General features: G+C 43.7%; 1 protein-coding gene across 1 annotated transcript; it reads left to right on the top strand.

Annotated features, from left to right (window-relative positions):
• The first annotated feature begins 358 nt into the window (after positions 1-358).
• Positions 359-10,591, top strand: ubl4a (ubiquitin like 4A). The gene is made up of 4 exons (XM_060931322.1): positions 359-524; positions 3,956-4,061; positions 4,601-4,833; positions 9,283-10,591. Exons 1-4 carry the CDS (start codon positions 477-479, stop codon positions 9,388-9,390), a joined length of 495 nt encoding a protein of 164 aa, XP_060787305.1. The 5' UTR covers positions 359-476; the 3' UTR covers positions 9,391-10,591.
• Positions 10,592-12,294: the final 1,703 nt, after the last annotated feature.

Here is a 12,294-nt window from a genome sequence, read left to right as displayed (position 1 = left end):
TATTTCATCATGGCGCAAAACTCAGTGCGCATGCGCGGTGTAAAGTGGGTCGGCACCAGCCACAGAAACCGGAATTCCAAGTCGGAATTCCAAGTTGAGGGAACGTTTTCTTTTAGTCCCAGATACAGAATAGTCGAGAATATTCCCTGGCACCATCGCTCCACCCCCTGGTGACGAAATAATTAGTTGATGTTGGGGTTTTTAATCTGATAAATCCCGCCTCCTGCTCTCGGATTGGCCAGTAGGTCGTATTGGTCCAATCGGTGAACTGAGTTTGTCCTATTAGCCAATCCTAGAACAAGGAGGCGGGGTTTTTGACAAGTAAAACGGGTGGGAAAATACATAACGAATGAGCAAAAGCAGGTCGGTGTTTTTGACGTCATATCCGTGAGAAGCTGGTTTTTTTTTTTTTGGAAGATAACGTTGAAAAAAATTGCTGCTATTATTATTATTATTTTTTTTAAATAGATGTCAAGATGATGCTTACAGTTAAACCGCTTCAGGGGAAAGAATGTAACGTCCAGGTAGGTTTTGAACATCGAGCTCTAGTAATGTTAGCTAGCCAGCTAGCTACATGGCCATTTCCCGTGTTTAAGCTAACTAGGACTAGGTTAGCTAGAATAAGTAGCTGCTTTGGGAACGTTATTTAGATTTCTCCCTAACAGGCTCGGTCTAATTTTATAGAGACATTGAAGCGGGTCAGTAGTTGTACAGTTTAAAATATGGTTCCTAATAACAGGCAGCTAGCTCGCGAGACGAATTTGTGTTAGAATCCGAAACAGCGCTTAATTGGATGTGTAGTGCACTATGTAGGGTGTAGGAGACATTATTCGTACTGTTTCCATGTAGTGCACGTATACACCATGCATGGGGTCATTTGGAATTCGGCCATGTTTCACGATGATTAAATGTTTTAGGTCAGGAAGGAGAAACTCAGAAAGGCCTTCCAGACCCTCAAACACCAGTCAAGAACTGCTTTCTGAATTTATGACTAGCTAAATGTATTTATTTACACACAGAACTTGAAACCCACAAATAATAACAACTGCTTTCTGAACTTTATAATTAACTAAATACTCAAACACACACAATTTTTAAATTGTAAAAGGTGAAATTTTTAAGTATTGTTTTCTGAATGTAAAATTAACTAAATGCACACACACAACTTCAGCTATTAAAAAAGGAAGAAAAAAATGCACGCAACTTCAACTGTAAAGGGAAAAAAAAAACCCCAAAATGCTTTCTGAATTGATGATGATCTAAATGTATTCACAAAAAAAAAGAAAAAATGGGTTTTGAACCGGGGTGGTGTAGTGGTTAGCGCTGTCGCCTCACAGCAAGAAGGTCCTGGGTTCGAGCCCCGTGGCCGGCGAGGGCCTTTCTGTGTGGAGTTTGCATGTTCTCCCCGTGTCCGCGTGGGTTTCCTCCGGGTGCTCCGGTTTCCCCCACAGTCCAAAGACATGCAGGTTAGGTTAACTGGTGACTCTAAATTGACCGTAGGTGTGAATGTGAGTGTGAATGGTTGTCTGTGTCTATGGTGGTGTTTACATTAGACCGTTTTCGTCGCGGATGCACTATCCGTTCACATTAAAACGCCGGGAAACGACTCCACAGGCGGAACAACTTGAATCCACCAGGGCCCACGTATTCAATCCATTACGTATCTGATCCGGTGCTGTGTAAACATTGAGGAACGAGAATACGCTGTGCTGAGCTCTAGCTGACATCGTCATTGGACGACGTCACTGTGACATCCACCTTCCTGATTCGCTGGCGTTGGTCATGTGACGCGACTGCTGAAAAACGGCACGGACTTTCACTTCCTGCTATTTGTCCCGAATCACTGCTCGTGCGCTTCACTCGCGCGCTCTCTGAGCTGCGCAAGGCCGGAGTGCGCACCCTCCAGAGGGCACTCGCTGTTCAGGGCGGAGTGATTTGGAGCGCAGGATGCCTGCGGAGCCGAGCGTATCCGTGTATTGGCGTTGCTGTGTGCACGCGAATCGTTTTAAAAACGTTAATCTGATGATCCGCTGATACGGTCTAATGTAAACACCACCTATGTGTCAGCCCTGTGATGACCTGGTGACTTGTCCAGGGTGTACCCCGCCTTTCGCCCGTAGTCAGCTGGGATAGGCTCCAGCTTGCCTGCAAACCCTGTAGAAGGATAAAGCGGCTAGAGATAATGAGAATGAGGTTTTGAACCAAGTCACTAAATGTGTTCCTGAATTTAAACAATGCAAAATTGTTGTTTTGTCTGTAACCGTTTATCCTGTGCAAGGTTGCGCGGGGCAAGCTAGAGCCTATCCCAGCTGACCATGGACGAGAGGCAGGATACACCCTGGACAAGTCAACAGCTCATCACAGGGCTGACACACACACACCAACCATTCACAGTCAGTTTAGAGCCTCGGTCGCCTCACAGCAAGAAGGTTCCGGGTTTGAACCCAGCGGCCGGCGAGGGCCTTTCTGTGTGGAGTTTGCATGTTCTCTCCGTGTCTGTATGGGTTTCCTCCGGGTGCTCTGGTTTCCCCCACAGTCCAAAAGACATGCAGTTAGGTTAATATGGGACGGCCTTGGACTGAGGTGCCCTTGAGCGAGGCACCGAACTCCCAACTGCTCCCCGGGCGCTGTTAGCATGGCTTCCCACTGCTCTGGGTGTGGGTGTGTGTGTGTTCACTGCTTCAGATGGGTTAAATGCAGAGAGGAAATTTCACAAGTGTGTGATGAATAAAGTTGTGCTTTCTTTCTTTCAATTAACCTAACCTGCATATCTTTGGATTGTGGGAGGAAACCCACGCAGGCAACATGGAAACTCCACACAGAAAGGCCCTCATCGGCTGCTGGGTTCGAACCCAGAACCTTCTTGCTGTAAGGCGACAGTGCTAACCACTACACCATTGTGCCACCAATGCAAAGTTGAATGGTCCCTGAGATTATTTTTAACTAAATGTTAAAAAAAAAAAATAAATCACATTCATACGGACATGTCTAATTCCATCCAAATACAGTACATATTTCTTAAAAAAAATTAAAGACGTGGTATTTAGCTAATATGAAAATTTATACAATATACTTGTACTGTCTCAAAGCATGAATATTATTTGACATTTTGATCAGGAACAGCAATTTCTGACAGGAGCAAAATGTAGAGATATTCAGTGGTTTTATTACTTATTTGTTTAATATATAAAACAGTAGCTAAGTTGTATAACATTTTTGTACAGTTTTGTGATTCCCCATGACATTTCAGTGGGCTGAATTTCTGCTTCTATGTTTATAAAAATCAAAATGTATTTTTGCCTGCTGCCAGTCTTTAAAATATGCTGCTCTCTGAGACACTGTAGCTCCTGGGGTGGAGATATGAACATGGGTGAGAATTGAGGGGGAGGTAGGCTCAAGGAGTTTGGGGGGGGCGGCAAAAAAACCCCACCACAATACACTGAAAAGTAAAACCAACCTAAATAACTGTTAGAGGCTAAGCTTATAGGCAGCATAGTGGTGTAGTGGTTAGCACGGTCACCTCACAGCAAGAAAGTCCTGGGTTCGAGCCCAGCGGCTGACGAGGGCTTTTCTGTGTGGAGTTTGCATGCGTGGGTTTCCTCCGGGTGCGCCGGTTTCCCCCAAAGACATGCAGGTTAGGTTAACTGGTGACTCTAAATTGAGCGTAGGTGTGAATGTGAGTGTGAATGGTTGTCTGTGTCTATGTGTCAGCCCTGTGATGACCTGGCGACTTGTCCAGGGTGTACCCCGCCTCTCGCCCGTAGTCAGCTGGGATAGGCTCCAGCTTGCCTGTGACCCTGTAGAACAGGATAAAGCGGCTAGAGATAACAGATGGATAGACTAATCTTGCCTTGTGCACTTTTAATGTTCCATTTTATTTCTCTTTGTCTTGTACTCTATTTAGGAATGGCTGGATGCGTGTGGATCTCATAGCATTTGTTTTGTTGATTGTCAGGTTACAGAAAACGAGAAGGTGTCAACAGTGAAGGAACTGGTGTTCGAGCACTTGAACATACCGCCACATCAGCAGCGACTGCTCTACAAAGGAAAAGCCCTGGCAGGTACGAATAACGACAGTCTAAGCTGAATCACAGTAAGGAATCAAGTTCAGAATTCTTGTACTGTTTAAAAAAAAAAAAAAAAAAGCTATTTTGCTCCGCAATACAATCTTTGATCAAATGGTAGTGTTGTAGGATTTGAGACCAGTCTTGGTTACTTTTTTTTTTTTTTTTATGAAGGTCTCGGACATAGAGGACCCGGGATTTTATTTCAAGACCACAGCTGTGGGGATTTCACTAAATTGCCTGTGCATTGTCTGATTTATTTGTTAACATCGTTACTGTGATTGGGTGTAAAATTTCCTGCTTCGAATGCAACCAATAACGTGACTCTGTGCTAATTTGAAAATTTTCGCTCTGTTAACGGCGGCCACCCATCCCCCACCTCACTGGTCTTGACTTGGTCTCGTCCTGCCTTGGTTTTGGTCATGGTTTGATCTCAAGCCCCTAAAAGTCTTGGTCATGACTTGGTCTCTGTTTTGGTGGAAGGCTCAAACCTAAAGAATATTCATCATTAGTAAAGTACACTGTTGTGTTTGCAGACGAATACAGATTGAGCGATTACGCCATCGGCCCAGAGGCCAAGCTGAACCTGGTGGTGCGGCCGACAGGAGAGAGAAACAGCGGGGCGGCGGTCAGCAGTAACTCCACCACCACCACTGGTAGCAGCAGCAGTGGGAGCACTGGAAGTGGAGTATGGCAGTTACTGTCCACCGTCCTGGCCAAACACTTCAATCCGGCAGATGCGGCCAAAGTCCAGGAGCAGCTCATTAAGGTCCATTCAGTTCCACAGCTCGCCTCTTCCTGCACTTTGGCGTGTGCGTCTGTAGGAAAATAATCACCGATGGGATGCTACCACTCTGAATATGATTCATTTCCATCTACAGAATATCCTGAAGTATTTTATTCCTCAAACACTACAACACTCTTACCCCTTTTCCACCAAATCAGTTCCAGGGCTGGTTCGGAGCTGGTGCTGGTTCACAACTCGTTCAACTTGCGAGCCAGCTGAGAACCAGTTTGCTTTTCCATCGCTCGCGGTGCCATGTCATTACGTCGCTATATACGTCATTACGTCGCTGTATACATCAGTTACGTCGCTACGTTTGCTTAAACCTTGGCGCGAATATTGAAGCAAAAACAACACGGAAGAAGCAGCAGCAGCAACAACAACAATAACTAGAGTTGACAATTCCCCGGGGGAAATTGAGAGAGTGATGCAGTGCGCATAGCCACGCCTCTAGGTGAAAGCATGCCAGAGCAGCGGATGTCTGAAAATGTGTGTAGTTTTTCCAAAAAATCCCATTTTTCCTAGGTATAGCGCCCCCTAGCGTCCAATTTGCTCCAATTTTTTGTGGGCCTTTCTGGTGGGGTGCGGCATACTGCCACCAAGTTTCATTAAGATACGCCAAAGGGCGGCCGAGATATGAGCACACCTCCTGTTGCGCGTCCGTGAAGGCAATTTTGATTGGCTGCCATGGCCAAACGCCTATGAAATTCTAAACACCGGTTGAGGCTCTTGTGCAGCCTAGTCCAAAGTTGGCATGTACCAAGTTTGGGAGAAATTGGTCAAAAATTGAGGGAGGAGAAGCATTTTAATTGTTTTTCACAAAATTCAAAATAGCGCGAAAACTTTCCGAGGTTGAAAATTTTGTTAGAGGGTGTGCTGGATTCGGCTTGGCCCAAGGATTCCAGCGATACTAAGTTTTTGAAAATCGGACCAACGGTTCAAAAGTTACAAGCAGAAATGTACCTGCGACTTTGAGCTGCTGGTGGCGCTAGAGAGTTTAAGGTGGTGACTTGAAACTTGCTGAGAAGAACCTTGAGGCAGCCAAGAATCAGTGTGCAAAATTTCCCAACTTTTCACCAGACGGTTCTGGGGCCGGCAAAGTTTTTCAAATAATTCCATAGAAATGAATGGGAAATTTTGGACGATTTTTTCGCGACTATGTCGCGAAAAAATCGTATTCTGATGAACAAAGTAATAGCATGGCGAGTCCGATCGAGCCACACGTTTTGATATATTGCTTGTCTGTGTGCGATGTACGGTTATTGAGTTATTACGAATTGAAATTGCGTAGGAATAAGTTTAAGAAGAAGAAGAAACAACACATAGAAGAACAATAGTGATGCCGTGCTTTGCACTGCATCACTAACAATTGATGCCGTGCTTTGCACTGCATTACTACTACTACTACTACTACTACTACTAATAATAATAATGGATGACTTCGCGTTTGTACAGCTGCGGCTTCTCGCCGCTTAAAAATGGCGATCTTTCGCGGTCTTATTGTTGTTGGTCTTAACAACTCCGCCCCCTCGCTGCCGTAAGCGGTTCTTTCCTCTGGCCCAGCAGAGAGTTGGTGCTAGCCTGGAACCGGTTTTTCTGGCCCCAGAGTCAGTTCTTTGTCAGTGGAAACAGAAAACCCGTTTCCAAACTAAGCACTGGCCCCAAACCAGCCCTGGAACTGCTTTGGTGGAAAAGGGGCAACAGTGAACATCATGTCTTGCTTTCTTTTTTTTTTTTTAAATCTATTTATAATTACATTTAATGTTGTGGAAAATCCCCAAACGAGTGAGTTCCTGTTATCACTTTAGTTATAGAAGCTATAAATGGTCATTCTATCACCAGCCTCCCTCTCTCGACGTTCATAAGACAAGCTTATCATGTTACTGAGAAAGCGTAAAGTCCTCCATCTCTGAAGACTTTCCCATGTCAGTCAGAAAATTTCAGTTTCAGCTTTACCTCTGACCGTTACAAAGCGCTGACACTCGAGACTCCTTCCATTAATGTTAAATAAACTTCTCAGAGACGACTTTACAGGATCACATCAGATTATGCGTTTTTAATCTGTTTGTGGAGCGTCTGCTATACAGGTACCTTTTGTAAATTGTTGCTGTAGAAATGATTACCTTACATTACAGGCATCTTATCCAGAGCGATGTACAACAGGACCCTGGTACACCCCACCCAGGGAGCAATTAGGGGTCCGGTGTCTTGCTCAAGGGCACCTCACCCATTCCTGTTGGTTTAGGGAATTGAACCAATGACCTTTTGGTCCAAAAGTTGCTTCTCTAACCACTAGGCCATGGCTTGCCCCATAATAATAATAATAATAATAATAATAATAATAGTAGTAGTAGACGATGACGACGACCACCTTTCCAGCACCTTCTGACCAATCAGATTGAAGAATTCACTAGTAATTGGGATACACTAATGGACAGTTTACCCTGTGTCTGAAATCGCTCCCTACTCACTATATAGTGCGGTCGCCATTCTGTAGTGCTGTCCAAACGTGTAGTGAGAATTATTACACCCTATATAGTGCACTCAAAGTATCCCACAATGCATCATGAAAAGTAGTGTACAACCGATGGTCACTAACCAAAGCGATATATCCCATCATGCGTTGTGGTCGCGCTGAAAGAAATCAAATCAAAAGCCTCAAATCTGATTTAATAAAAGGCTGCGGTGAAGAAGAAAGTATTCCGCCTGGATTTAAAAGAACTGAAAGATGCAGCTACTTTGTATTGATTAACGTCGGAAATGCGCTCAGTATAAAATGGATTTATCACAAAAATACATGCGTGTACGTATTTATTTTGAAAACCCACCAGCCGACTGATCTGACACGTTTTAATTGCGTGACAGTAACGATGTAAATAACGGCGCGACGGAGGAGTGCCCGAAAGCATTTTTTTTTTCATTTTACCAATGAGCTCACTGTATAGTCCTCTATATAGTAATTCCCTATATAGACCCTTCCCACTGACGAAACCGGAAGTAAACAAACCCTGCGCCATATTGGAAGACCAACAAACTCGTGATTAGGGGGAAATAACGGCAGCGCGCGGAATTTAAACCCACGAGGCACTTGATTCATCATAAACCTACAATGGTAAACTTTTGTGCTGTGTTAGGGTGTTCCAACAAAGCTGATGGGGAAAGGTGAAAAGAAGTCTTTCTACAGAATACCAGCTGTGATTGAGACACAAGGGGAGCAAACCAAGGAGCTTTCTGCCAGGAGACAGAGAATAAGTGCATTACTGAGTGTCTGTGAGCAAAGGAGAGCCTGTTTGTAAAAATGTATCAATTGTTGCCCTTCATCGCGGACTCGAGAGACGAGACCTGACGAGTTAGTTCGTTGGTAGCAGAACAAAATGTCTGGACACAAATCGGGTTTTCAGAAAAGGAAAGAAAATAAACGCAGGGTCGAAAATACAAAAAAGGAGGCAGAAAAAGCAAAACGAGTTAAGGTAGGACAAATGGTTAGTTTTCTGAGGCAGCCCGCCGTGGCTGCAGGCTTTCAGTCGTGTCATTGAATGGTTACTTTTCTGAGGCAGCCCGCCATGGCTGCCTGCAGGCTTATTTATTATAGCCCGTTTAGTTAAAATAGTTGATCTAAAATGTTTATAGTTATGTGATGGTTGTCCTCAGTGTTCGAACTATGCCGATATTTTCGGGGGGTCCCTTTTTTCCCCTTGGGGGTGTGTGTTTGCGCTTGTCTCGGAGCGCGGATCTCCAAACACATGAGAAGCCTATCTTACGCACATATCACGCGGACTCCACACACGCATCGCGTCTGAAGTCATAACTCATCAGGGGAAATCGTGTCCGCATTGGCATGTTCAAAAAACAACCTCGCGTCAACAATGATACCACACGCAAGAAAAAAAAAACAGTCAGGCTACTCAACAACCAACCTGGTGGCAGCAGTCGTTGTCATATCGGTTAATTTTATCTTTGATGTAAACACAACACTTCGGATATGCAAATGCTTCCCGTTACACACGATTGCTATGTCAATAAACATCATTTTGCCAATATTTTAGAGACCCCCCAACATTTCCCAAATCATGTTTTCAAGGGATCTCATGTCTGTTTCAGGGGATCTCGGATCCCCCGAGTACCCCCGTAGTTCGAACACTGGTTGTCCTGATTTAGACTGGTGTTTTTTTTTTTTTGGGGGGGGGTTGCGCGATGTTGCACCCGGGTCCAGATTAGGGCAGAACCGGCCCTGGCTACATTTCAGGTCTAGTTTGTTTTATGTATGTATGTACTTGCATAGATGTGTACTTGGTCTTCCAATATGGCGCCTACCGAAATCTCGCGGCGCGGTGACGTCATGCGGGAAGGGTCTATATAGGGAGTAGTGAGCGATTTCAGACCCAGGGTTAGTCAGTCTATATCTTTTATTGATATATAATTTTTTTTGTACAGGATTACGAGCGCTCTATTCGACAGCTCAGTCTGGATGATATCGAGCGCCTGGCTGGACGTCTGCTGCACCCTGAGACAGAGGGAATGGACACGTCGTACATGGACTGAACCGAGCTACAGTATATCCACACGAGCACACTTTAACAGCAGCAGCCTGATGTTTGGTTAAACGTATGTGAGGAGGACATTTAGGAACGACCGGGACTGCAAAACCACATCAGCTCGCTTCAGGTCGGCCACTGTTTTGGTGACCGTGGCTCACTAAAAAAAAAAATTTTAACAGACGATTCCTGTCCAGTCTTTTGAATAGTCATTAAGTGTCCTGAGCAGCACTTTTTTTATTCGCACCATATTACTTTTTTCTTGCTTTTGGACATCCTGCTTTTTTTTTTTTTTTTCCCCAAATATGGTGGCCATCAGCATGCTATAGGTTTCCTTTTCTTTACATGTGAGTTAAATTCAGCGTTTTAGCAGAGCTGCGCTCTCCTTTGAGTGTCATACTTTTGATTAAAGGGATAAACCTCCTGCATTGCCTACAAGAGGAGCTGGTTTATGCAGGAAGTCAATATAATAATAACATGAATACTGATTAAGCCTCGTGCATGAAAAGAGGTGGTGTTTTGATTTGGTGTGATTTTAGGCTGCATTCGAATACTATTTTTAATTTGCCCTTGCTAACTTCCTCTGTATATTTCCTCATTCGGGCAAAATCCGTCATGTATTTTCAAGGCGCGCTCCAGTACTTTCAGGCCAAGTGTGGTTGTTTTGTTTTTTGGGTGATGACCCACTGGAGGCTTGAGGAAAGGATTTGGGTCAACACACTTGTAGGATTTTTAGGAACAGAACTTGCCCAAGGTGAAATGTGGTGGGTGCGGTGCAGTTTTCTTTTTAAACCAGGAAAAAAAAAAAAAAGGTGGAAATGGTATAAAAATAGTATGTCTCAGTGTACATTATCCTGCTGGCTAGTTAGTATGTTCACAGGAAGTAGACCGAGCAATTTGTTATGGAAATTGTTTGACTACCTTGTTCTTACTGCCGAGTGTGTTTCAACCAAAATCCGTTTCAAACCCAAGAACAGCGTTATTGAAACACAGGGTTAATTTTAAATGTATGTATTTAGCTCGAATGATATTATATCCACATATGCTGCTTTATGTTATGTTAGGATGGTTGATGAACCTATTTATGATAGTCCAGGAGTTACGTTCTTCACTACTGACCACAAAGTTAGTGTCGGGCCGTGTGTGTGTGTGTGTAAGCACTCCCACTTTGTAAATACTGTTTATTATTAAAGACAACGTTCATTCGACTGGCTTTTACTTCTTTTGGAGAAGTTATCCATAAAGTGTTTTTTATACCACGGCGATTTGCCAACAGTTCCAACTTTTAAATCTGTTTGTATTTGTCAACTCCCTCTCTTGTGAAAGTTAATAAGACCACATCAGGTTACATCCCATGGCGGAAAACATACAGACGAAGCGCCAACACCAGAGAGTCCTTCCGAATAATGACTAACTGATGTGGTTTGTTTTTCTTTCTTGAAGAGCAGCACCTTTTGTCATATCAAGTTCCTCTGAATCAGCTGTTCTATTACTGTAGTAACCCTTCCATATTAACACAAACCTGCAATCTGAATTACAGCCGGAGCTACTGGCTGAGCTGCACTTATAGAAAATTAAATCGATCAACATGTTCTGCCCAATCAGAATTAAGAATTCAGCAGCATTGTGGTATAATAAACTAGAACGTCCAGGACGTAGTCGCTCATCTGGCTTGCCATCAAAACTGAACTGAAATGTGACAAATGTGAGAGAGGACCAACCTCCATGCCAAACTGTTTACAACAGGAAACTCAACAAAGGACTAAATTTTGCTCCCAAAGGGAAGATCAACCCATCAATCAGAACCAAATTTGCATGATGAATGAGAGAGGAGATACAATTCTCATCTCATCTCATCATCTCTAGCCGCTTTATCCTGTTCTACAGGGTCGCAGGCAAGCTGGAGCCTATCCCAGCTGACTATAGGCGAAAGGCGGGGTACACCATGGACAAGTCGCCAGGTCATCACAGGGCCGACACATGGACGCAGACAACCATTCACAGTCAATTTAGAGCCACCAATTAGCCTAACCTGCATGTCTTTGGACTGTGAGGAAACCCACGCAGACACGGCGAGAACATGCAAACTCCACACAGAAAGGCCCTTGGTGGTCTTGAACCCAGGCTTTTCTTGCTGTGAGGTGACAGTGCTAACCACTACATCACTGTGCCACCAGATCCAATTCTAGTCAGAAGAAAATGTAAGTTGACCTAATTCCTCCCCGACCAAAAAGGGGATTGTTGTGGCGATGTCTGTCAGTCTGCCCAACCAACCGGTGGCTACTCACATTCTGAAATCAACTCCTCTCTCAATTTCTGGAGGAATTTCACCAAACTTGGCAGGATTCTTTATGTTGGTAATACGGATATTTTGTTAAACTGGGTCACATTTTACCAGAGTTACAGCCCTTGATTTACAAAATTATAATTTGACAATTTCACGAGTGTGTTTTCCTTCTGAAATCAACTCCCCTCACAATTTCTGGAGGAATTTCACCAAACTTGGCAGGATTCTTTATGTTGGTAATACGGATATTTTGTTAAATTGGGTCACATTTTACCAGAGTTACAGCCCTTGATTTACAAAATTATAATTTGACAATTTCATGAGTGTGTTTTCCTTCTGAAATCAACTCCCCTCATAATTTCTGGAGGAATTTCACCAAACTTGGCAGGATTCTTTATGTTGGTAATACGGATATTTTGTTAAACTGGGTCACGTTTTACCAGAGTTACAGCCCTTGATTTACAAAATTATAATTTGACAATTTCACGAGTGTGTTTTCCTTCTGAAATCAACTCCCCTCACAATTTCTGGAGGAATTTCACCAAACTTGGCAGGATTCTTTATGTTGGTAATATGGATATTGTGTTAAACTGGGTCACGTTTTACCAGAGTTACAGCCCTTGA

This window comes from Neoarius graeffei, chromosome 10 (genome assembly GCF_027579695.1).
Source record: "Neoarius graeffei isolate fNeoGra1 chromosome 10, fNeoGra1.pri, whole genome shotgun sequence".
Lineage (NCBI taxonomy): Eukaryota > Metazoa > Chordata > Actinopteri > Siluriformes > Ariidae > Neoarius > Neoarius graeffei.
This window is presented reverse-complemented; position numbering and strand designations above follow the sequence as displayed.